Raw genomic sequence first — 27,675 nt, forward strand, 5'->3', positions numbered from 1 at the left:
GTAAGTACTAGAAGCATTACAGCAATTTAGTTTCTTTTTACTTACACTTAAACAACTGATATTTAAATTGTTTATACATTGCTGCTGGGCAGTGATCAGCTCTGCCAGAGGAACTAGTACACACAGTTCCAGCAAACAGAGGCTTTGCTCCAAATAGATGTTTTTGCCCACAGTGACTGCAGATTCACAGCACTCTGGCAGATCTGCACACTCCATCTTTCCAGCTCCAAAAAGATCTTTTGCACATTCCCTCTTTCAGCTTTTCTAATACCATTCACAGTGCTGCAGCTCTGTCTCATCTGAGACTGTTAAACACACCTGCCCTTTCTTAGCACTGTTATGGAAAAGACACTACCCACTGACCATCTTATCTTTTGAGTCCATCAAGTGAGGTTACTGGTAACTCCTTACATGCTATTGTCAGACCAGACCTACTATGGAAGGCAGAAAGTTTAACTCAAGTCCTAATTAACACTTCAACAATGGAGAATTGGAAACTGCAATGGGAGCAGAGTGAATGAAGGTATTTTAAAGATCTGCAATAAAGATCCACCCTAGACCTCAGCAGAAGCATTTGAAGTTTGGATTGAAGAGCAAGATTGCACTTCCCAAGAAACGACAGCTCTTCTGACACTCCTCAGTGAGGCAGCATGACTCAAGCCTATTTGTTCAGTACTGAAAGCCTGATCAGATAGGCTTAGGAACGAGGACAGTCACACTGAAGTTCAAAACAAAGAAGTTTAAATCTCTTAACTCTCAAGTAAAATTGCACGGGGTTGCTGCCATGTCCCGCACGCCAACAGTGCTCAAGCACAGCCAGTGCAGCTGCTAGATGTCCTTCCCCAGAGCTCCCACTGTGGCCAGCGCCGCGTGGGACTGACAGAAGCCAGCCTGGGACTGACAGAAGTCAGCCTGAGCTCAACAATTCTTCAGTCCCAGCACCTTCAGAGCAAGGGATGCTTCAGTCCTGCGTGGTTGTAATTGCCAGCACTCCCTGCCATGCAGCCAGGTCTCCGGCAAGTGCCATGGGCACAGATCACGATGAACAGCAAGACAGAGGAATCACTATGACACTTGCCATTCTCTGCCTTTTTATAAGATGTTCCCTTTTGCCTTTTCTCATTAAATCCTTATATATATAAGGCTCGTTAACCCAATCTTCTAAAGACAGCTGCGAAGCTGAAGTGTTAACCTGCATGAGGGCAAGACTAAAAGGACAGGAAGCAAAAATGAAATATGCCTTCATGTTTCAGAAGTGCAGATAGGAATGATTTTCATATATGCAAAGGAGTTACACAATTATAAAGCAATATTTTCCTTTTCTATGGTTATTTCTACTTATTACCCCCAAAATCATTAGATGTCTTACTCCCCTTGGGGACAAGTAAGACAGGAAAGCATCAGCTTCAATTTACAGACAGCAGATTGAAATGATTTCTATGTGATCTACATCAAGCCTAGAGGAGAACTCAGGTCTCCTCACTCTACTTGATGGAACCCCACCCTGCAGCCTGACAGTGACAGGGGTGCAGATGTGTGTTTAGGGAGGGGATGGACAGGCAGATGGGACAATACCAAGCAAAAAAAAAAAACCCCAAAAACAAAAAACAAACCAAAATAAGCAGAATAAAGGAAAAATAAAAGAAAAAGGCTATTTACCCAGAATGGTTTGTCTTTTTTCTGCAGGAGAAAGGTTGAACACGTTGACATGCTCTCCTGGATCAGTTTTGTAGTACGTTTCAATATCAATGGAGAACTTCTCCACAAAAGGACACGTATACCTGAAAGCGAGAACAATGCAGCTTAGAGTAAATCCCACTCAGCTTGGCAAGCAGAGAAAATGCTTTCCTGAGATGTACAAAATCAGCCTCAAATCCAAGCCAGCCTTCACTCATGTTTTACTTCAGATACGCTTAAAATACCAACTGTATGGATTAAAGAGATTTTCTTTAATAACTTCTTAAGACAGGAGCTCACCTTGGGCATGTGGCTTCAGTGGAATAGCTCTGGTTTAGTAAAACCCCAATCCCACAGCAAAGGGACGTACTCCTCATGAGGTCTTACATGGGTTACAAGTGAGAGGATACCAATGCACCCCACACAGTTACTGGAGATCAGGCACCCACACTGACCAAGAAACAACTTCCCAGCTGGCAACAAGCAAGTAGAAAGCCTGAGTGGACCACCAAGTCATCTCACTTTGCAGAGACACTGACAAAAACCTGCAACTTAATTTGACAATGTCTCCTCCAGGATACTATTATCAGGACAGACTGTTTTTGAAGGAGCAGTTTTCAGCAAGGAGATAACTTCTGGGCCCGCTATTCTAATATGTTATGACACAGATACTAATACAAGCACACCCTGGAAATGCACCTCTGCCAGCAGAAAATCAGAGCTCTTGCCTGGAATCTACGGCAGAATAAAATACAGACTAGTTCTGTGCAGTGCCAGGTTTCCTGGCCAACTGATTGACTCATGGGCATTTCAAAAGAATAGATAAAAAGAGACTGGAAGTGGACTTTAGTCACTTGAAAGTCAGACAGCTCCATTATATTTAGTCATGAGCAACCACCTGTATGCAGACACTGACTCCCCACCTTTTCCCAGACTTGTGTCACTTGTAGAGACCAGCTAAAACAGAACTATGAAACTTTTCTAGATTTTTTATAAAAATAAAAATATCCATTAAAGACTTTTTATTATGAATGATGACAGCAATATCAGACTTGTAAGCCTCAAAAAGGGCAAATGCTCTAAACCAGAGTAACTGGCATAAAAGCTATTTATTCCAGGGTATCTGAAATCCTCCCAGACAAAATCAGCTGGAACGAGTTGGTCCCAGAGGGCTCCACAGAGCCTCTGGCGCTCATCCCTTCTCAGGGTGAAAACCATAGGATGTAGGTTTGTTATTTTCTAGCTAAATGACAGTAAGACAGTTCCCAGAAAAGAAGCACCAGATTTATTTATTAAGATTTTTCTCTCCCAACACTTTCCCCCCTAGAACAAATGAACCCTGTCTTACTTGACAGTGTTCAACATGATAACTGTCCCATCACTGTGCACATTTGTAACTTCACTGAGCTATCAGGTATCTGCAATGTTAAGCAGAACATGCAGCGCAGGACACAAGACTAAATAAAAACCGTTCAAGATTTCTGACACTTTGATGGACAAAACAGCTCACATTTTAGAGCAACCAGCCACAAATTCTCAAGTACGTACGCAGTCAGCCCAGGCAACGCTTGCACTCCTGAGATTAAGCACTGTGTAAGAATTTTAGGACTTGACCCCAGTTTCACTAAAGGATATTACTGGAGATGGAAGAGATGCCACTGCCACACAGAGCGACATCAAATCCTCCCCCTAAAATAGGGAAACAGCTCTGGACATTTTGCTAAGTTCTACCTTGTCCTTGTGTAAGGATATGCATTCCACGATTCCTCTTCGACTCGCAGAGCTGCCTTGGGCAATATTGACCGAAACCAGCTGGGTATGTGCATACCAATGTGGTACACTTTGTGAGTATACTGCCCGTTGCCTCCCGGTCCATCCATGTATGGCCTGTTCTCCAGGATCTCTACTCCACTGCCTTCCCCACATGTCTCCTCTCTGCTCTTTTTCTGAAAGGGAAAATATATCACATGGTTAATCCTTCCAGTGCATTGTACATACCAAGGTCTCAAAGCACATGAACATTGGGGATGGTTTCTAGGACTCCGTTTGAGCAGAGCTTCATATGGACAGCAGAACTGCAGCAGCACCCTGGCAGTAAGACTACCAAACCTAGAGATTATAAAGGAAAGATTTAGAGACTCATCTGGCCAACACAGGAACAGAGATTTGATTTATTAGGGATCCTGTAAAAATCTGCATTTGGACACTAAGAGACAGTTTGAATGGAGACCTAATGGCACATCAATTCCTGCTCCTCCAACAGGTTACACATCGCTCTTCCTGAGAGCACACTAAACCTTGGCTCCAGCTTTGAACCACCCAACAGCACAAAAATCTTTCACATCAGCAGATGACATGGTGAAGGGGAGTTTGTCCGACTTGGCACATTCTTGTGGTGTTGTATCAGCGTGAAGAATCATACACACACTCGGCACAACATCACAGTACTAAAGACTATTTTATGACCTAAAGCCACAGGATTTGGGGGCTTGTTGCTTGTGGTCTGGCATGGCAGCAGCTCTCCAAGAACAGCTTGGAGACCATGCTCTGCTAATTAAGATACTTAGAAGAAACAACCTAAGTTTGCCAGAATGCACACAGCACCCCCTGGCAGCTTCCATATTTTGGCTTATTTGTAGTATTGTCCCTCATTGAGAAACCTGGCAAAATTCCTTCAATAAAAAAATACTAATTTCAGTGCTTCTGAGAAGAGCTAGAGGTAAACCAAATATTTACTCATTTCTAACACATTTCAGCAGATTGGATGATGTATAACCTTCATCATTTCCAAACAACCGATTCATATTGTTAGTATTCTGAGTTTATTGTTTGTATTTGAGAGCACAATACTTTGGAAGTTAAGAAAAAAATGGAATTTTATACAAAAATAAACTGTGAAATATAACACAATAACAACTTCCCATTTTCAGCATACCAACAATTCAAAGGATAACATGGTTTAACAGAAAATGATTAATGAGATGCAAGAGATCAGCTTCTCATCTTTTGAGGACAGGATGATAAGCCAACACAGCCATTTAGAAGTAAATAGGCCTCTTTTTAAAGAGCTCTCAAGCGATTTTAAATTTAAGCAGCTGTAACTGACAAATCTAAATAACTGAGAATCTAAATAGTCATTTTTCTCTGCACCCCACAAACTGCAATAGTTCTGCAAAAGAAAAGCACTTTTTTACAGTTTATTTCTAACATTCAGCTGGCAGTTCATTAAAACACACATCCTCTTAAAACAAATTACTGTCTTTCAGTTCTTATATAAGCACTGACCAAGTCCTGTACAAATATTTATGACAATAACGTTAAACAATCTTGATGACCCAAAAATCTGGTTAATTCAAAGGTCTCAGAAAAGGCAATAACCCAGCAGGCATAGCGAATGTGTCAGACAGAATAATAGCATAGCATCTGCTCTGAACAGTTGATACAAATTATGGAGATCTAGAGCTTTATTATAGGGCAGAAGCACATGGAAATCATAAGCAGAGGAAAGACAGGTTCTCTTCATGCCAAATTATCACATGTAGAATCGTACATCAGCTGGATTTAAAACTCCATTCTAGATTGCATGGCTACCAGCAATTCCCATCAAATCTGCAAGCCCTCATTTGGGACCAAAACATGTTTAGGAGTTTCTCAATTTCAAAAGAAATCCACAGCACCAAGTGGACTCAGCACCTCCTAGGACTGTGCCAAGCCAGACCTACACAGAACTGGGTCCCCAGATTTACAAACGCTTGTATTGAATTAGAAAACCAAAACACTGAAGATTTATTTTGTTTTAATAGCCACAGTTGATATGAAAATGGATAAAACCACCCTCTAGGCTTTCTTTCTCAGAATGCAATTTCATATGCTTCCTTTCAGAGCCACATCTGAGATACATCTTATGCCTTGCATTCCTCTTACAGCTCTCCACCTCTTGAAGCTTTTCAGAGGGCTATGCAAGAGGCCAGCTGCTTCCATGAGCATAAGTTTGAAGGTTCAAGATCCTGTGCTGCCAATTCTGACTTCAGCTCCTATCAAACAGATCAGCAGCAGCCAGGGAGCTCTCCTGCAATACGTGTTCCCTTTTATTGAAGCCCCTGGCACCCCACCTTGCAATATCACGTCACCCTGGCTTAATACAGTTCCCCCAAACCCTCTTTTTTCTTCTGTTGCGTTTCCTAATGGATTGAAGATGGATCAAAGCAGGAGGTTTCTCCCCAACTTGATCCATTTGAGAAGACTAAAGACAAGCATTCAAAGCAAAGCCAGGCTCTGGTGGTCTCCTGAACTGTGACTTCTCCACGACAGAAGGATTCAGGCTGGGGTGGAACAGGACACAGACACTTGCCTATGCCCTCAGCCCCCAAACAGAACTGTTCTGATCCACTCCCGCATCAGTATTACCCATCTTTGGGGATGAAACATCCTTAGTCTCTGCATTGGTTTCAACTGAGGAATCTATCTTTTTTTATTTCAACACAAGAAGAAATGGTTTACATCTGAACCAGTTCAGAAAAACAAACTCCAATTCTTTCATAACTATGGGGCCGGATCCAGGCTCAGGAGGACCTCTGCTCAAACCTTTCTGGTTTGAAGCCCAGCAGTAGTGATAGCCCAGACACATACAGCTAACGCTAATGTTCTCCACTTTTCCTTCCCCCGTTTAGCCAGTTTTGACAAAAATCTCTCCACATGAAGATGAGCTGCCTGGTTCTCATTCTACAGCTAGAACCCTGGTGAACCTGCAAGACTGGCCACTTTTGCTTTACATGAATACTTCTATAAGCAGCTTTTCCACATGACCTGGTAATGCTGACACTCAGCTTCTCAGACAGAGCTGTCTGATCACAGGAGATGTGACAGGTGGCACGGTGTTATGGTTGCAACACTTTGCGATGGAAGGAAGAAGGGAAAAACCCAAATTAACTGAGACTTTGCGGAAGTCAGTTCGCATTCCACTTCTGATTTCTGATTATTTTATTCACTTCTCTGCACCTGCAGGAGACCGTGAACCCTATTCTGAGAGCGGGCATGCTTCCTCCTTCAGCCTTTCCAGATGACCAACTCCAGCCCACAGCCTCTTTCACCTAGTCACAAGACTTAAGCAAATTTTGGCCTTACACATTCTTCCTGCTTGTCACTTATCTACATCAGGTATGACAAGGGACAGCAAGAACATTTTCTTAGATGAATGTGAATTAGGAGCTGCACCTCTGCATGACAAAACAAAACCAAAAAAAACCAACCAAACAAAAAATCGGGGCTGCAAAGTTTATGTCCCAAACTATCTTTTCAGCCAGGACTTTTGAGTCAGGCCAATTTATACTCAAAACACAACGTAACATCGCTGGGAAGGACAGCATGACCAAAGAAAAACTCCACGCAATAAACCTACACAAAGCTGCTTCCCAGCCCTGCATGGTCTCATACTTACTGGTTAGCTTGCTGAGAAGGCAACAAGCCACAGTGAGGTCAGGAAGGACCAAAAAAGCCAGGTTAGATGGTGAACAGTACAATTACTAACCAGTCACAAAGACAAAAAGAAGATACGTTTCTCAGACAATAAAAATAAAGACATCAGCCACATTCACTTGAGAGACCAGGATGATACTCTGCGCTTAAGTGGTACTGTGAAAGTACACCACTTACAGAAGTGAAGAGCAATTTGCTTTTCAACCATATAGCCTCTTCATGTCTATTGTGACTCAGCTACAGCATGGAGAGGGCTTGTTACAAGAAGTGGTCTGTAAACAACAATTAAAAAATAACCATTGATTAGGAAAGCATTTGGCTTGAAGTGTCTGGCAAGCCCTCTCCAAAGAATATCTGTCTGCTGGGAGTGGCAGATGTGCAGACATTTTAGGGTCAGTCTTGAAGGTTTCAGCCTCATAGACCCATACCCCTATAAGAACTAGAGACTTTATTTTGCAATTACCTGTGTTACTACTACTTGCTACTAACTGACAACAGTATCTTCCCTCTATATAAATATCTGAGGAATGGTCCCCACCAAAATCAAAGAGTAGCTAACAGCCTTTATATGCAAGTTATCTAAGCCGTAATCACAGTAAACCGTCTTACATTGTACTACAACAGGAAACTCAGTCATCCCTTTAGAAGTCCCTCTCCTCTGCTGATGACACTCCATGTTCTGCACAGCCCCATCAATAGCTTTCCAGGACAGATGGTGACACAGATCCCTTCTAGCTAAAGTAATAGCATTAAATTACTCATAACAGGGAACCCAGAGAAGCAGATGCACCCTGATTAGCAAGAATGCCAGTTACTTAAAGGCTTCTATTAAAATAAATCTCTTGGCACAGCAGCATAGCATGGGACACAGCACATGACCTCACCATAACAATCATAGATGAATAATTCCCATGAATGTCATCTAAACATTGGGCTAGCCTAACCCCATTTATCATCTGCCCTTCACAACAGGAGACAAACGGCTGTAATCAAAGCCTTCCACTAGCAAAGACAGGTTGATCAGTTCTCAGATCTTCCACCCCCTTTCCCAGTCAGAAATGTGCCTCACTACCAGCTAACAACACGGAGCACATCCTGCAAAGCCTTAGTCCAGCAAACTTGACCTGGCACAGCTGAGTGGGGCCAGGTGACTAAATGCAACTTGTATGTTTTTCTAGCAGGGTACAGCTCAGTAAAGGAATGATAGTTGATGCAATAGAAACCCCCACAACTTGGGGAGTCACACTACAGCTAGAGGAACAGCATTCACAGAACAAGAATGCATAATGCTGGATAAAACAGCTATGATACGCCTTATCGTATCAGCTGGATAAATACAGAAGTCAGGCTGTGGAAATTAAACTTGCCTTGTAGTGTTTTGCTTTTGGTGAATTAGAAGAAAAAACAACCCCACCAACTAATGCAGCACTGCTCAGAAGAACACCAAGAAGAACATTATCCTAAACCAACAGTCCTTCTCCTTGTGTTTCAGCCCCGAAGCAAAGCACAGGCTGCACACAGGCGCAGGTGCACACACAGAGAATCTCTGCAAAGCCTACAGCAGCACTGCAAATAGCTCAGTGGTTTAGTTTCTCCTAAAGTTTTTTTTTTTATTATTACTTACTACTTTGAGCACTGCAATGGTACTGCAGAGAACAGTAAAGACAGGGTAGGTTGCATGGTCATAATAGGCAATCCAGGCATTGTTCTAGCTTTTAAAAATAGATTATAGCTATAATCTTACCTTGTTTACCACTGATTATTGTTTATGGTACAACTCCTCAATCTGAGTAAGTTAGATAGTGATTACAAAAGGTTGACATGCTTTAGCTTCACGATGAAGTTTCTTGGTGCATTACAGCAATATATTTACACAGTACCAGTGGCCTACTTCAATGACACATGAGAGTTTTGATTTGAAATTATTTGAATTACAAAGACTGACAGCACTATGTTTGGTAGACCTATTGTCCATGAATAATGAAGACACAAATCATTGCCTGGAAACAATAACCAGAAGATTTTGGGGTTTTTTTTTGCTCCAGCTCCCATTTGGCAACAGGGTATTTTGATAGTCCAGACAAATTCTTCTGGGAAAATCCATTAAAATAACACTGAAGCCTTGGGACTTTTTTTATCCCATTTAGACACAGATATGGATACAAGAAGTTTACAGCTGGTTGATGGTTTCGCCTAACAAGGACAGCAAAGGCATCTATGTAACCACTGAACAAGAACATGACAGCAAATATCCCCAGAGAGTCCTGCTAACATACTTGCTCATACTGTTGTGGCAAGGGAGGCTGAGAAAACATTCTCTATGACCAATTACTTTTTTTTTTTTATTGTTTTGGATGCTAAGGCTACCACAAATGCCAATTAAGTCCCCAGAAACACACCTGTCCTTCGGGAACCAGAGAAAGCCTAAATTGCCTCACGCAATCCACCAGACAACAAAAATGCCTGAAGCTACTTAGGAAGCTACTCCTGCCATCATTGGATAGATTTTAAGATCTGGTTTCACTAATCAGACCTATTTTTTTATTTTCTTCTGTTCAGCTTTAGAAAGGAAATACAAAGGCACCTAAGATATAAGGGGCTGAGTAGCAAAATTTAGGCTGGGAGAGGAATAAACTACTTGTTTTCAATCTCTTCCATATGTGAGGGGAAAAATATTCCCAACTATCTCCAGTCGGACGTTATTTAGGCTGATGGAGATTTCACTCTTCTAATTGATTTTCCAAAGCATTGCCTTCTTCCCATCACCAACTGCCTTCCTCAATGTGCTCCAGGCAGCTGCCTACCAGCCATCGTCATCATCCTCTACCCGCAGGCACTGTGCCAGAGCAGAAGCTGCATGTACTAAGAAGGTCCCAGTTAGCCTATGACTGGTGCATTGCATGTGATAGCCTTTTACAGAAATGCTGGTTATAAGCACTGCAGCCGATTAGCCTCAGCCATGTATCTGGCCTTATTGTGGTGATACTAGCATTCAAACACCACAAATAAAACAGCATGACAACAGATGCACAGTTTCAGCCATAGCTGCTGCAAGCCAGAATTAAACAGCACCTAAAACCAGAAAGCCAATGATAGAGATAGTAGAAAATACCAAAAGGTCCTGAAACTAATGCATGGCTTATTCTTAACACATTTTCCCAGCACAGGATTTTTGTACATGGATAATACATACAGTAACAATGTGCATGCACATGGGTGTATCCGTTCTATCTTCAGCTGTCTCTTGCTGCGGTATGACTCAGCTCTGTGTTCTGTTAACCACTCCTTTCTGAGCACTTGAACTGACATCTAATTCATTACAAGCAATCTGCTTTCACCACCAGCAACCTTCTGCCTGCTGATACAGATATCTGATAGACCAGGCACCATTCATGGTCAGTATTTACTGCAGGTAATCAAAAATCAGGTCTTTGACTATGAAAACAAAATGTTGGTTTACCCTAAAAGCACAGTGGTCATACTTCCCAAGCTGGTTTTTGTTGTTTTTTCTTTTCAAAATGTGTCTGTGTCAAGGAACTGAAACACACAATTAAAATCCTATCACTATAATCAGGGTGATACCTGAGCAAAAAGCTTTTTTTCAGTGTGAAAGAATGGAGCAGAGGAGACGGTACTGTTCCACTCTTACAGAAGCTAAGGAGAACTTCAGATCAGATCAAAACCAACATAATTTTATCAGTGTATAACATGTTCTAAGAGCAAACAGGAAGTTACATGAATTAAATTAAAAATAAAAATCACCCTTACTGTTATTAATGCAGTAGAGTGCTGAAGTAGAACAAGCACACACAACTTCTTGCTGACAAAGGCTTTTGTGCCACAGTCAGAATAGCCGAGTCCTCTCACATTAAAGATGAAGGAATCAACAAAAGGGCACCATTTTGAAGAGGGAAGAAGTAACCTGATGACACAGAGCTGCTGGCAGGGCTACGTCTAGTACCCAGATCTTTCAAGCCCCATTTCAGCATCCTAACCATGATGCGGCAGTCATCTTCATTAGGACCTTTACCAAAATACAGCAAAACAGTCCTCAAACAGGGAAGAGAGGGAAGCTTCTCTACTCCTGTTTTGCAGGAGATGAGCATGGTCTTAATGTTTATATTGGAAAGACAATATTAAAGGTAGGCAGGACCTAGGATCCCTGTTACCCAAGGGATGGGTTTTAATACTACTACTTTTGAACCTGCACTTTGTAAGGTACAAATCAGAAACAATCCACATCAAGTCAGATTGGCAGTCCTTCAACAACAAAATTGCTGGAGGACAGTAAGGGACTTGTGAGTTTTGTTCTTGTTACTCAAAGGCAAGGCTTACTACATCTCATTGTGCACAGTTAAGTTGGCACTATCTTAATGGGAAACCAAGTGCAACTGCAAAGGGATTTCCTGCTCTCCCCAATAACACTATTCCTGCCCTTTCAGAAGTTGTGGACACCACAGGACCATGTTTTTGTTTACACCATGTGCACCACATTATGAATGCAGGCAACTCTAAACTGCAACATCTGTTTCCATGGCAATGGGACTGCATCAGCAATCCACTGGGTCTAGTTTAGGCCATCTTCACTCAGGCTTCAGCGCTGCACACAAATCATTACCATTAACAGCAAACCAAGTGATGTCACTTGTAACCATGGTGCCCACATCTGAGGTTTCCATGAGCCCTTTGCGCTCTAACATGCATCCTTCACGCATGACAATTATTTTAATCCAATTAGTGCTGTTAAAAAAAAAAAATACACGAAGGGCCAGTGTCAATACTTATTTAGCAAAGGAAGGTTAGTTCAAGTCAACAAGATAATGAGCAGAACATGAAGCTTTACAACAGCACTTTGACTCTGAGCCTCATTGCACTGGACACACAGGAATGACCTGAAACCCTGGGGAGAGGAGAAAGAAATCTCTTCCTCATCAATGGCTTTAGTAATAAAGGCAAAAGAGCAGCTGTTTTAAATATCCTTCTTCTAGGTTTGATCAATGGCTGGGCAATGTGCAGTGCTTCATTCCATCTAGGCAATACCCCTTCCCCCAAACACCAGTGCTTCACCAGCTGAACATAAAACCTGGTCTTAAGTGTTCCTACCATCTAGTTGAAAACAAACAAAAGGAGTCCTAAAATGAGAGAGAGAGAGTTGTAAAGTGTGTGTGTGTGTGGACAGAAATCACAAGACTCCTCATCCTGGCAGAAATCTAGTCATAATGCCATGAAAAGATGGCCACTTTCCAGGCTGCTGTATCAGATGGCCAAAGAGGACAGCTCTATCAATATGGAGACATTTCACAGAGACCTAAGACTTTGCTGACCATGAGCACAGTCTCCTCTAGATCCACATGCTTCACAGATCAGTGAATCACCTTCACATCCCTGCCCAACACTGGGTTTGGAAGCAATGCATCCTCCGGCAGATCAGAAATCACAGCAGTGACTCGGTCTTAGCAGGAGTGAGTCTGTCGTACACACTCTGCAGCTGGGGTTATGCTCAGAGCCATCAGGACAGCCAAGTACCTTTTGCCCTTGCTCCTCCAGATAGTCTGGTTTCATTGGGGATATCCAAACACACTAGCTTATTAGGTAGATGGTTTTGAGAGTAACCATAAAGTAGTTACTATCTGTCTTCCCAACCTAGCGCTGCACAGCTGCAATTTCCAGGAGGGTTCCCCTTTGGGTCCTTCCCAGCTCTGCAGGGAGCTGCCATCTTATCACCTCCCTGCCTGCAGCAAGGATACTATGGGGCTCTTCCCTCAAGTTTACCAAGAAAGAATTGGGACTATCACACAGGAGTTGCTGGCCTTTTGTCCTGTGCTTCAATCACTGTGTAATGCTGCCTCCAAGGAGATACTAAACACACAAGGAAAAAGAAGATGTCACCCGGGAATGGTCTTCCTGGCAGAGAGAAGCACATGTAGATCTGCTTTCTGACAGGAGGTACGTTAGTGTCCAGGAGACCCCGGGTCTGTTCCTGACACCTCTTCACTCTCCTGAGAGCAGTCTGAGGTGGGGGTCACAGCCCTTTGCGCTGCACCCAGGCTGCAAGAACCTCCTCCCTCTGGGTTTCCAGCCCCAAATCCTGCAAGACTCCCAGCCAGCAGAAGCAGGGCAAGGCTGAGCACGCAGAAGGCCCTGAAGAAGGGACCATTCTCACCCAAGCAGGTGCAGGTTACCTGCACCGCATCTGCAGCACCATCATTCTTGGCTGCTTTTCTTGTAATGTAGAACACATTCCTAAAAAAAGCCCTAAAACTTAAAGGCAGGACAGGTTGTCAGCAGCAGGCTCTCGCAAGGCAGAGCAAAAATATTTGCAGCATCAATTTGTACAAATGTTGCTGCACTGCATTATTTAGAATCAAGTCTAGATATTAATGAAGCTGTTTGTACAAAACCAGGATATTTTGGGGACAATCAATTGTGCAAGACTATAAATAATTTACAGCATTAAGAGAACTGTTCTCATGGCCACTCATTAATCACTTTGCCTTACCAAGATGCCCAGTCACACTCCTACGGATCCAGGGCTGGATGTGCCAGAGGCACATGAATTAGGAATCACTTTATTATGGAGATACCTCAAACTTGTTTACCCCACATGCTCCATCTTTCAAAATGTCTACTACTCAGTATTTCATCTTACCTTGACTATTTCCTTCCCTGACTTTAAATGCATTTTTCACTGTATTAACTATTCCACAGACACTGTCTGTGAGAATTACTGTCCGTAGTTTAAACAGAGGTAAAGCAAGTTGCCCATTATTATATCGTGAGTCAGAGATGAAATTTCAACTCAAGGTGTTTTGGATCAATTCTGATACTCTGACTACATTCCTTAGATGTTAGGAACCCAGTGCAATTATTCACTAACAATAGGCTGTATGCTAAAATACTGGAAGACTGGCTTAAAGTAACCCCCACAGTTTTCCTAATACTTAATTCATTACTCACCTTCAGGTATTTGAAAAAGTGAGAACCTAATCTGGGTCAGCAGTCAAGATTTTGTCCATACATCAGAAATCTTCTTTCATAAGAATAAAAAAAATAAAGAAGGAGAAAGCATTTTTGACAGCCACAAGCTCAGCAGGATTATCAGTGCTGCATCCTGTATTAAAACCAGTACAAATCTGAAGTTTAAAATAATTTTTGTGTCATAACCTTACCTCAGCTTCACTCAGTTTTGTTAAAGACAGACAGCACATGTAAACTCTCAAGGCAACATAGCTCACTACTGTAAAATCAATCTTTTTTTCACCGGGTATGGTGAATAACAGCCAGTTTAAGAACTGTTCCACGATAACAACTACAAAACAAGAAAAAAAGTAAATGCAGAAAAGATGTTTGCTATTTCTGTATGTTTTCCCAAAATGATAACCTGTATGGGTGTCGCTGTCAGCTGTGCAAATCAGACCACAAGCCTAGTAGCACTGAACGTACCTGTACTGCCCTTGTTCTCAAAGCTAAGCAACTGCGAGTGTCTTACTCTGCTCTTTTGGAAAGATGCAAGCCCTCATGATCACAATGAAAAGGTTATGAAAACCAGAGGAAGAAGAGAGAACATAGAAGTCACAGGTTTTTAATGCTGCAGCATAGACATTGGCAGAAGAGCTCCAAAACAGGCTTTTGGTTTTAGACTTGTGAATCTTCCAGGGTCTCTGGAGCTGTCAGCAGTGTCACCTGCTTTTAAAATTAAAGCATATATGTCTATCTGTCCAGATGGCCAAGGCATCTGCAAGTGAAACAAAAATAATCAGCCATCCAGTTCTTCACTGTCCAGAGATGAAGGGTTAGTTTGTTTTCCCCCACTCAATCAATCTTTCACCATCTGCTGAGCCTGCTGGCAATTGCCAAGTGTAACTAAGAGTTTAAGGGACATGACTTCTGCACCCAGATATCAGGACGTGGCCTCAAGTATTACCACCACCAAGCACATTTTTTAAGTCTATTCTCAAAGGTGCTGCCTGAGAGCTACACACAAACGAAGGAGAAAACAGGACAGCACAGGGGTCTGGAGACTAAAATGACAGAAAAATCATGAACCTTCAGAAAGGAGGGAAGTGACTCAGGATACTCCATCAGCAGTCACGACAGGTGAGTACAGCACACTGCACATGCTTGGAAACACGCTCTGATTTTTCAGGGAAGGCAATAAATGCAAAGCCCTGAGGGACTGTAGAAGAGAGGCTCATGTTAAAAGTTGAGAAGAATCCTCAATTCCCAGGATCCTGCCCGAGTTCAGCAGACAGTGCTGAGCAGACGGGTTATCTTTTACAGATTGCCTCAAACAGAGGCCAGAGTCCTTCCCCAGTTGTGGACCGAGCCTCGAAGTGCCGAATGACAAAGTATTAACATTATTAGCTTATAAGGATGATGCAGCATCTTAAAATAAGTCTCATCCTCAAAAGGCAATCACTAGGTTCAGAAGAATATTTTTAAAGTACACTATCTTTGGAGGAAGGTCACAAGTACTCAGAGAAAACTGCGTGGAGAAAATGAGGACCAGACTTATTTACAGCAGAGAAAGTAAGCTATGCACACCGATATAAAAATAAGATTTAATAACAAGAAGAATTCTCTCATCTTATGTAAGGGTCAGAAGGGCAACGGTCTTTCGGAATCTCCTGGCATACGGAACTGCAGTAATGAATGGTATTAAGATGATAAATGGGCTGACCTTTGGCTAATAACATACTGATCTTTCTGGCAAACGCATTCAGATCTGGGAATATAAGCTTTCATGAGATAGAGACTTAACATTAAAGTGTGTGTTGTTTCTGGGGCGAGGGGGAGGCATACGGAAAGGTAAGTTCTCTAAACACAAGAAAAGGAAGCAAGTGTTACAGGAAAGGACAGCTGTTGAGACACAAATATGCAGGACACTTAGAAGACGAACAATTAAGAGACCCTTTAGTAAGATCTATCTAATGTATAAAACACAACGGTTCTATCCTTATTCTTGTCTCCTCGCAGAGACAGAAATATTGCACGTGCCTTTGATGTGATGTGCAGAGTCAGAGAAGACGTCCAGGACAGAGTCCTCAGTTCAGCATTTCTGCAGGAAGAAACAAATCCCTACAGATGCTTACAGTTGTCCCCTCCATAAACAGTTTGTGCTTCATGAAACATGTTTCAGTGCTCATCTCTAGTTGCTTTCAGCTTACGTTAGCATACGAGCCTGCAGCTTCCCCAGATCAAACTGCAGCTCTCCCAGTCCTATGGGCAGCTCTCAAGGTCAAGTTTATCTGAAGAACTCTCACCCCTGGAAGCAGGACAGGCTTTTAAATGTGTGTACGCATTTTTAGGAAAAAGCTACACTACAAAACTATTGTCTAGAAAAGAGGTACAAAGAATGATTTCACTGTTTTGAAATATTTCACCTGTTTTACGCAGGTCACAGTAGGAAGGAAGATCACTGGTTCTGAGCTAAGATATAAAAATTAGTATGTTTTAATTGGGATAGCAAAAGAGACAAAAAACCCAGCAATGATGCAAAAAACCCCTTGTGCATATGGAAGAGCTAAGACCTAACTACTCTGTGGCTACTGCAGCAAGGGCTCCCAGCCTGAAGACGTTGACAACACTGCATGAGAGTTTTCCCATGAAAATAGGGATATCGATAGTCTAAAATTTAATAGAGAAAAACAATTCAGTTCAGATCTGCTAGGCTCCAAACAAGTCAAGGGTACATTAAGACCTTCGCTGTAATGTAAAATTAACTTATTTATGGAAGAATTTAAGTGCTATTTAAAGGACTGAAACCACTGTCTCTGTAGATAATATTTCAGAAGCTAGCAGAAAGCAACACTTAAGAGACCTGTTGCTCCCCTTCCCCCACCCTCAAATTGAAAAAAAAAAAAAAACAAAACCAAAAAACTTAAAAAGCAAAGCAGCGGGCCACTCACCTCAGTTTTCACAGCTTTATATACCAGCCTGGAGAACTTTAAGAGGAATTACAGAGCAACACGAGCACGCACACAATGATTTATTGCATGTCTCGCCTGCCTAGTGGCACAGAGAACCAACAGAGATGCTGGATTATATACTGCACAATTTTAATTCTCCCATCCAGTACACATAGTAAAATATGAGTACAGCCTGTCCCAGTTTAATGGAAGGATCCTTTGCTACTTGGGCGTGATGCTGCTTACATCAAATCTGGTGGAAATTTTTGTTAAAAGTTCTAAGAAGGAGGGACTGTTTTCTCATGAAAGGAGATGAAAGGACCTTCCACTGCAAAGCAAAAACCTCCACCAAAACATCTTTGAAAAGTGACTGCAGTACTACAGCTTGAGTCTGAACACCCCTGCCCACATGGCTTTAAAGCACTACTTCCACAGAAAGAGTTCCCAGAGCAACTGCATGGGACAGTTGCTTCAGCCTTCAGGTGAGAAGGTGCTTTTGGAAAACTTTCATTTTGAGGATGCTGAAATCTAGGAAAATTATTTGATTGCTCTTAAAAGAGCAACTTTACACCAACTTGTTTGGAGTTTAATAGGGATCTTCACTCATGAGCTTGAAGTTAAACGAGTGATCAAGTACATGCTTAAGGCTCTCTAAAACCCTTGAGGAATAATTGTAGCATCTCCTTTTTACACTGTTGGAAAACTGTTGCTTAGAGGACCAGGCTGACTAGTGTCTCCAGCAATAATGACACCATACTGTACACAACAAATGTCTTTGAAACGAACCTTCTGCTTTTAAGAATCACCCCTCTCCCCGGGAACTGCTTTAAGTCATTCTGTTCTACATTTCAGCCAAAGATTTCTAAGAAATGCCTCTACACTGCTGTTTTATACAGATATCTCAGCTTGTTCCCCTCAGGGAGTCCAATATACAGAACTTGCTTCTCCTGTGGCCTCCTTACACGTTTCAGAGGAGGAAAAAAAGAAAAAAAAAAAAAAGACAGACATGAAGCACTTTCTCATTCTCTGAAAAGAACGGAAGTCATGCTCCCCACTGCTCTCTCCCCAGTGCTTGTCTCAAAGACAAAACCTCCACTTTTAAATCAAACTGAAGAAAAGGGACATTTGATATCATGGTCTAGGAAAAGCTCCCATTGAAGTCAGCAGGAATTTTTCCACCAATTTCGGGAAGAGTTGAAGCAGATAACTACCAAACACTAAGAAAAAGAATATAAACCCCACATTCTACCCTAAGTGGGTTTTCTGGTTTTGTTATTTCTTTTATTCAAATTTGAGCTGAGACTAGTATTTTTAATAAAAAGCACAGGTAACTTTTCCTCTTGTACTACTTGTACCCATAACACAATAAAGTCACTTGCTTGTCATGCACTTCTCTAGCTCACCTAGATCTTGGGCTACATGCAGTGTTTCCAGCTTACCCCCAGGTAAGTGGAGGGAGATCAGAGACCTGACTTGACACCAGCTATTGCACCTGATCTAAGAGGAAACCTTACTTTGCTACATATCAATGCACCAGAAAATTAGAGCAGGTCTGAAGCAGGGCTGGATAGCAATTTGGAGGTGTCGTTTCTCAAGCAGTTTCCTGGGCCAGAGAACTTCCCCTTGCAGGAAACCCTAATGACTTATCATGTCCTTTGACATTAAGATACGGCCAAAATCACTGTCAAGTGAACAAAGTGGAATCCAGTGTTCTGCATTAATGAAATAAAAACAAGTATTTTAACTTCTGAAAATGAACAGCAAATTCAGTCCCCCTGACCAAGTCCTCCACATGTCACAGGAGGCCCCCACAGACATTCCCCAGTTAACGATTTATCCTCCGTTAAATCAGGTGGGCTCCTTCTTAATCAGATCATTCTCCTGTACGCTTTGCTGCTCACTGACAAGTTCTGCATAGCTAAGACACTGCTTCCATCAACCAGCTCTTTATTCAAAACAGCTGAGGCAAATTTGGAAGAAAAATTTGTAAGAAAATAATTACAACAATATTCAAAGCAGCTACAGCATCAGGAAAACTTACACAAAAATGAAGCCACACACACACACCATACACTGTTTTAACAATCAAGTCCAAGTGCACAAGTCCTTAAAGGAACACAGTTGGGTGGTCGGGGAGAAATGGGGGAGTTGTGCTTTTGCTTTGGTTTTTGGGGTGGTTGGTTTTTTTTTTTAATTCATTTTAGGTTTTACACCAAAGCAGATTTTTCTAGAATTGCTTCATCCTGCCACAGAAAGAGGAGTTCTACTGCAAACTCAGTATTAGACATGTGTTTTGCTGGATGAGCAAAATTAAATTTTATTTAAAGCGTGGGACAATGAAATAACCCTTCAGATTAATTTCCTTTTAAAAATGCTCCTGGTTGGATTTCAAACACTGGGAGAATATGGGCACGGAGGATTTGAGTTACAAAACCCCAACATTTTAATTAACTGCTTTATTGAAGATGGGGAATTCAACAAAAATTCCCATCAGTATTCAGAAGCCTATTAAAAATAATCTAAGTTTTATGCCCAAACTGATTACTATCTGTTTCATAGTGGTACATAAGCAAAGAAGTGTTACATCCAGATTTTTCCCTCCCAAATTCAGTTATGCCTTTCAAAAGGCATACACTCTCAAATTTATACTAGACTGTTTCTTCCCAACAAAAGAGCATGAGCCTTTGGTTTGCAGCTGGAACTGGCATGACCAGTAACCACAACCCCACTGGGAAGCAGTAGGTGCTTAAGCTGTACAGCTTGATCACTTCCAGGTAGGTATCCACACACTTGGGCTCAGTGCTTCTTTCCATAGGAATAGCCTATCCATGAGCTATTGTTTCCCCAGGTAGGTCAAACAGAGGTTCTCTAATATAAGGACAAGAGGAGGCAAGTCATAAACTGAAGTTTGTATTACTTTCCCCCCCTGCTCCTTTATAAGCACGCAGCAAACCTCAAATTTAAAACATCTAATTCTGCAGCAATACTTCACTCTTCCACACAAAGCCCTGTGTTAGCCTGCACTCATCCACATGGTCTGAAACATTACTGACCTGTATCATGTACAGCTGCGCAATTCGATATTCTTCCACACTCATCGGAAGAGGAATACGATATTCCTTTATGAGCATTTTGAATACAAAAATCTTTTGTCTGCTCAGAAACACAATCCAGAAGCTTTTAGTAAAGGCTCCTTAAATAACGGCAAGCAAATGCATTGAGGATTCCTGAAACAGAGTGAGAGAGAAAGAGAGAGAAAGGGGGAAAAAAAAAAAAAAAAAAAGAGAGAGAAGCAGTTATTTTCCATTCTTATTGCAGAACATCCTATTAGGAGAAAAAAAAAAAAAAAGAACAAACAACAACAGGCAAACGTTAATTTTTGTAATAGCTATAAGCTTCATAGCAGAGAGAAGAATCCCTGGAGTGCTACCAGACCTTTGGTATCAAATTGAACAGAATCTTTTAGAAGAATTTTGATTTGCTTCAGAGGATACCATCAAAGCTATTACCCTCCCAACCTTTGCCACCGTATCAATCAGACTTTCATATGCAATAGCTTCTCCATGGAAGAGATATGACAAAAGCTCAAAATGAATAGGCAGACCTTCTGTTGCCAGACAATAAAGTATCTCTCCAATGTCAGCAACACACCAGAGATGCATCCACTCAAAGGTATCAGGTTTTTATCCTCTCATTCAGCATTCATTCAGCAGCAAGAAAAAGGCAATAATTAGACTTCCTTGGCCCTCAGTAACACCATGATGAAAAAAGTCATTTGGATTCTAACAATAAAGACAGCAGAAATGTACTTTTCTTCCCTACTTTATTCTGAATTAGTGCTGGTAGGACCCCTTGTCTTTCACCTCCAAAGTATTCTACAGGCAAAATCCTCCTGCCACTGCTGTTGATGCCAGACTCATTTTTACACTCCCGCTGCATAACAATACAGCCAAAGATCAAACTGCAACATTAAAAAAAAAAAAAAAATCCATCATACCCCACCTCAAGGCAATTTAATAGAATTATTGCTTAAGAATATGGGGAATACAGCATTTACTACACCAAGGGTTAAAGCAGTAACTTTTCAAATATTCTTAAGACTCCCTATGGGCTATGGATAAAGACAATAAAATCAGGTAAGGAAGGGGTGTGGTGGGGGTGGTGGAGATGACTGTTGAGGAAGAGAGGACACAAGAAAGCTGTCTGCTATCAGGCCGAATCAGCCGTAGCAGGTTCCGATGACCGCTCTCCCAGCACACAAAGCGCTTGCCTTGCTGCTTCTCAGCACCAAAATCCACCTTTCTGCTGTGCCTTCAGATACAGTTGCTGGAGCGAAACCAGCCCCACGCCCTACAGCTGGGGGGAAAAAAAAAAAAAAAAAAGAAAACCAACCAATTTATTTAGCGGATTAAACCACGGTCTGGGAACCAGGAAACCACACCGCTATCAACAGGCCTCAGCACCACTTGGTGTTTGCACAGCACTTCACCAACCTTTCACAAGGTTTAGGGAGGTTAAAACACATGCCCATGGTCACAGAGCAACCACGGACAAAATTCAGTATTCATAACCCAGGTCTACTGACTTCTAATCCGTGTAGCACTCAAAGGGCACTGCAACATCTCCGTCTCCCACCAGAGCTGACCCACCGCTGAGTTTACACGGGACACTGCACACCGCATCCCAGCCAGAGGGTTTGCCTCACCCAGGCACGCAGCCCCCATGCTGGCGTGCTGTTATCTTGCCTTTGTTTGATTGCCACATTTCTCATTTGGCAGTAAAGCCAATCCATCCTGGATCAACTCTTCTGGAAGAGCTATCTGCCTGGTGCTGCATCAGCTAAACAATTTATTTTCAAATTCAATTCTCTGTTTCATTTTATTGCTGTCAGAGCAGTCTGTGTGTGTGGAGGGGCGGGGGGGATATAAAAAAATCTGCCATGGCAAACCCTGTAGACAATAATTCTGGGAAGACTGCGCTTCCCAACAGTGCCATGCCTATGTGCAGAAGTGCATGCATCCACACGCACGTGCAGGATTTCCTCCATCAAAACTAATCCTCCAGAACAGGTGGAGATAGTCTCATTAGGTGGTTTTTAATTAGTGTCACAGCAAAGAACAACAGTAACCACCAGAGGATGGATCTCAAGCACTGGCCCCAGATCTGCATTGGTACAATGCTGGGATCTGAACTCTTGGAGCTAATGGCAGTGGGAGACTCAGCTACATGGCTCGAGAAGTTTGTTATGCTTTAGAGATCTTTGAAAACTAGATTTAAAAGCTTCCCCCCACCGTTTCCCAAATGCTCTGAAAGCAATTCTGCTCCCAGCATAAGGACATCAGTCACGTCTGCCTTTGCTGCTTGCTAAAACCAGGATATTTCTATCGATTGGAAGAGATGAATAAAACAAAAAATAGAACCTTAAAAGCAATAAAATGGCAGGAAACCAGTACCAAGATGGAAAAAATGTGTTTATAATGAAGTGCCAGGCAGGTAATAATTCAGATGGCCAAGACACAAGAGGGCTTATTTTATTACAGACTAAAAAACCCAACCATTTCAGCCCCAAGCAGGCACAGCAGCAGTCACCAGGAGCGGGCTCAAAGCACCCTGTGTGCAGAGCACATCTGGCTGCTGCAGTGGCTCCTGGTCCAGCTTCCTGCTTGGCTTTACAAAAGCTGAGGTTTTGCTATAAAGTTCCCCTTCAGGTTTCCACCTCCCTACAGTCCATGTTTAAAAGCAGTGTTTCAGCTCAGCCTGCAGGTCTCCAGGCAGCAGCAGGTCCCAATGATGTGCCCATTGGAAAGGCGATGCTCCCAAAAACTCCTCCGGCAGCTGCCCACTCCAGCTACTGCAACCAGTCCCCAAAAGTTGGGTAGAAAAAAACCCTGGAAACACCCGGGGCAACAGCAAGAACCAAATTGCAACCTCAAACTGAGGGGGCCAGCAGGAAAAACACCTGGGATCTGCAGCCTGACCCTGAAGGAGGCACGAAGAGAACAAACATGACTTGTTTGCCTTTTTTAAGCTAGACTGGTTAAAAAAAAAAAAAAAAAAATCAAGGTAAGTTTGCAGCTTGGGCTGCCTTTGAGCTGAAAATAACCTGCCCTAACCCTTCTAAGAGCAGTGGAGCCCAGGTGGCAAACCATGAAAGATAAACATGGGTTTTCACCAGATTCAGATCTTGGGGAACACCATGCCAGGTGGTACAGAGGTGACAAAATTGCGCTTTCAGACAACTCACTGAGGACAGCAGCCTCCTTCCAAAGTCTTGGGACTTTATAGAGAATCAAAGCTCTCCAAGACCGCTTACTGTATTGTCCAAACAAAACAGAAGTTTGTCTGCAGACATGATGGCTGCTAAGGAGAGAAGAGAAAGCCCTTCTGGAAGTAAGGGAGCCACAACACAGCTTTGGAAAAGGGGTGTCAAAACACCAGCTGTGTCCCTGGCACTTACACGTATCCAGCCCGTTGCTACAAGCAGCCAGAGGTGTTTGAATGGAGATGCTCTACGTGCCAGAATTAGCCAGCAGCCAGTGTTTCGACAGCAGGCTGGATTTCGGCTGCCCAGCTGCCAAGTACCAAGTTGGACTCTCTGTGGGTTTGCCAAACCCCTGCAGCCACACAGCCAAGACCAGTAACCAAGGCTGTTTGCAAAACTCAGCTTGCAGCCGGCTTCTCTCAGCAAGAGAAAAACAATGGTGACACGGGACATTTCCAGACTTGCTGCTATTTCTGCTATGGCCAAGTGGCACATTTGTACAGGCCGTTACTCAATTTATACACAGAGCTGTAGTAACTGTGAAAGCCAGGCACATAATTTTATACCTCAATTATTTTAAAATCAGGTTCTCAAAGCATCATAATTATGCTCCAGAGTCAATACCCTGCTGTGATGAGTCAGGTCCACCTCTGAGCTATTGCTTCAGGCTGTCTGAAGGCTAACGCACAGTGTGTTGCATTTACTTCTGATTTTAACGGTTTCCCTCACAACAATAACAAACTTTTTAAGAAAGTGCCCTTTCTTTAAAGTGGGGGGGACTACTGTGATCTGCAGATACTGAACAGATCAAGAGACGCAGCAAAATGTCTCCGTTTAGCTCATGAATTTAGTGTTTGGGGTTGTCACTTTGGGAGCATTAGGGCCAGCCTCCCTGTTACTAAACGAAGTAGCAAAGGACTGATGACAACTGACAGCTTGTAATTAAGGAATAAGAGTTAGTGTGTGAAGGGTGTTTAAACTGTGCTACTGGAGTCCTAGAGTGCTACTGGAATCCTGGAGGCCAAACCCCAGCCAGGCTTCACAGGCTGGCCCTGAAGGGTATGGCAACTGAGTATTACAGCAAAAATCCTGGCTCCTTGACATGGTGGTTGGGTCCAGTGCAGGAGAACCACTCACACTGTGCTGTTACAGCTCTCCTCGCTGTTGCCTCAACAACTAATTTTTGACCAGCTCACGTTTTCCATATCCAGGCTGCTGAGCACAGGCTTTTCAGGGGCCAGGGCTGCTATTTCCCATTTTCAACAGGGAAGAAAAAGCCCTAGATGCAGAGAGCAACTATAATGAGCTGCTTCTAGCCTCACAAAGGAGGTTCATTTTACACTACTATAAAGTTAAAAGACTTGCCCTAGGAAGGAAAAAACCCATCACAGAGGGTTGCACAGCAGCCAGTAGCAGAGGCAGGTACCAGACCCAGGTCTTGGGTTCTTATCAACCACTGCCTGTTCAGGGCTGTGCTGCCTTTTGAAGTTGATAAAAATCTCCCCTATGAAAGATCACACTCATGAGCTAAAGATCGATACCCTTGACTCAGCTATTAAACAATTTTCCTTGCAATGCTTTCACATAACTGAGAAATGAAAGATAATTAACAGAAACAACTGTAAGAAAACCAAGCCAAACATGTAATGGCAAAAGGATGAGCAAAGGCATTACCTAGAGACCTCATCTACCTCCCTAAAAACTTGCTTTAGGTTCTCTACATCTCTTTTTCCCCCAAGAAGATGCCTCCCTGAAGAAAGCAATATCAAAGTGATGTTAGCGTTGGTCCCAAGTGTATCAAACCCTTGGACATTGGGAAGCAACACCACGCTTAGCAGCCTGGCCACCTTCCTTCTCCTGCAGAGTTCCCTGAGGGAGGCTACAGTACCCACCCACGACTGGAAGCGCTGCGTACATACTGCACTTGGGTTTATTTATGCTGTTAGAAGCAGCAGCATGAATGTGAAACAGATTCCTAGGACCTAAGTCAGCATTTTTTAAAGGCAGCCTCAACACTCACACCTTGATTAATGCGGCACTCTCCCTCTTGGCCCAAAAGCAGTCTTGCTCAGCTTTATCTGTCCAGAGTATCGCTGCTGCAAAGACCATTCCCTTTATCTGTTCCTCTGATCCAGTTTGTCCACCATGTCCCTGTCTCTCAGGAGAGGATCTCCATCAGCATCTGCAAAACATCGCTGTCGAACCCTTATCAGCCCTTGCTTGCCAGCCTTGCCTACCTGACCCTTGGCAAGGACAGCACACCCAGCCTGCGATCCATCACGCGGACCAGCATGGCCTCGTAACTGTCCTGCCCACATCCCGCTGCCATCTCATCGGGAAGCACCACGGGACAGAGAGGAACTTCTTGTTTTGTGAATGCATGATGCTTAGCACAGTATCAGCTGGAGCACGACTGTCTCCTCTGATCACATGAATGACTACCACTATGTAAAGGTCAAGGGGAAAAACACAATTTATGAGGGTTTTCGAGCCAGATGAATACTGAGTGCTCGTATTTTGCCATTCCCTTGTCTCCCCTCTTCTCCCAACCCCACCAAAGTAATCTCTCCAGTGGGACTGTTTCAAACAATGTTCAAATTGAAAGGTTAAAAAAACCCCAACATTTCTATTTAGTAATTTTGCAGCTACTGTTATTTGCCATCACACTCAACTCTACACTCATAACTGTCTCTCACGCAGAACTGCATGTGGGATAAACTGAAGAGACAGAATGAGCTTTTTAAAATCAGTGGTTTTCAATTTTCGGAGCATGGGTGGTACTTGCTGACCGACAGCTAGGCAGATTTAAAAACTCATTAGGCCTTGGGAAAAAAAAGAAGTAATCAAAAGTTAAAGCTCCTTAAAAGTGCACAGTTCACACACTCACTGCTTAAAGGCTTCTGTCAGTAAGTAAGGTTCTTCGTAATCGTACATCTAAATCATACATCTAATCCGTCACATCTTTTTCAAATAGAAGTTTTTATGCAGATGCTTACACATCCAAGTTTCATGACTGAGCTTAGATCACATCTGACAGTGAATCAGCAGCTAATGAACATTTGCCCAACATTGCAAAACCACAATACAGTCCTCCGAGTGCTGGAGTAGCTGCAGCGTACAGCCAAGGTTGGCAGCTGAGCTGGGGGAGCTCCCTGTGCCTGCCTCTACTGGGTCTGGCCACAGCCTACAATACAGTCAGAGAAAAAGGAAGCGGGGGAAGAAGAAGAGGAAAATGCAAGCGTGCGTAGAAATCAATTTTCCTCAGGTGTAAACCTCAGGGCAAACTCAGAAGATATCTCAAATGCAGATAGCACTGCAATGGGCTGAGGATAAAACACTGTTTGATAAGACAGGCACAGAGCGAACAAGTTGCATTTACAGTACTTGATTTTTTTCCATTATTAGATACAAGTTGACGTCACTTAAGAGCTCATTGTAAAGCAGACGTTTACTACAACAGAAGGATGGAATCAGTTCAAATGCAATATAGCTACACTGGAGCTATTAAATCTTGTTATAGTTCACCGGGCAGCCAAATACTAGCTTGAAGCAATGAGAGAGAAAGGGGCGGGGGAGAAAAAAAAAAAGAAAAAAGGGGAAAAAAATTAACACCACACCAAAGCGTGCGCACGCATGCACACACATACTGCCTTTTCTCCTTAAATATTCCAGGTTATTGTACTGTTTCTTCATACTTTCCATTCCATTTCCATCTCCTTTAACATCTGTGGAGAAGAAAACTTTACTCCCTTCCTCCTGCTTTATAAGTGATGCTGCAGTGCAAAGCAAGCCAGCCCTCTCTATTCACATGCTGACTTCAGAGGGACCAGGTGAAGTCCGTCAGCTGAACTTTGGTTGGAAAATTAACGTTTGAAGTCCTGCCATGCCTGGAGGTTATGCAATAATGAACTAATAAAGAAGCCATTAAAAGAACTAATACGCACACTGAAGTCACAGATGAGTTCAGAGGGAAAGACAAACCAGCATCTAATCCTTTTGCTGATGCTGGGGATAAAGCTGCATATTAAAAAGAATGCATCTGAAATTAAAGGTTAAAAGTTTCCAAGCAGTCTGCACGAACAGAGCAGCCACAAAACCCAGCGTCTTGTGGCCTCGCTGCAAAGCCAGATGCCTCTGTTCAGCTGAGCTAAAGGAACCGGGCAGACCCTGCTTTTAACGGGTTGCTCTTAGTCGACATCTCTCAGCATTATATGCTGAATATAGGCAGACATTACACACGCGCATATAAATACATATAGATATGTAATATATATTTTATATATAGACACACATATATAGACATACATATATATACACACACAGGGACACAAAAATAAAAGCAGCATTGACAAT

General features: G+C 42.7%; 1 protein-coding gene across 11 annotated transcripts in view; it reads right to left on the reverse strand.

Moving 5' to 3' along the window:
• Positions 1 to 27,675, reverse strand: part of PITPNM2 (phosphatidylinositol transfer protein membrane associated 2) — a 143,730-nt gene that overhangs the window by 52,145 nt on the left and 63,910 nt on the right. For all 11 annotated transcript variants that reach the window (XM_052795337.1, XM_052795338.1, XM_052795339.1 and 8 more), the window contains 3 exons: positions 20,114 to 20,287; positions 3,409 to 3,623; positions 1,660 to 1,781 (listed from right to left, as the gene is read on the reverse strand). In XM_052795337.1, the coding sequence (XP_052651297.1) occupies positions 1,660 to 1,781; positions 3,409 to 3,623; positions 20,114 to 20,191 (415 nt within the window). In that variant the 5' untranslated portion in view covers positions 20,192 to 20,287. The remainder of the gene's footprint in view (positions 1 to 1,659; positions 1,782 to 3,408; positions 3,624 to 20,113; positions 20,288 to 27,675) is intronic.

The sequence above is a fragment of the Harpia harpyja genome, chromosome 9 (assembly GCF_026419915.1).
Source record: "Harpia harpyja isolate bHarHar1 chromosome 9, bHarHar1 primary haplotype, whole genome shotgun sequence".
NCBI classification, from domain to species: domain Eukaryota; kingdom Metazoa; phylum Chordata; class Aves; order Accipitriformes; family Accipitridae; genus Harpia; species Harpia harpyja.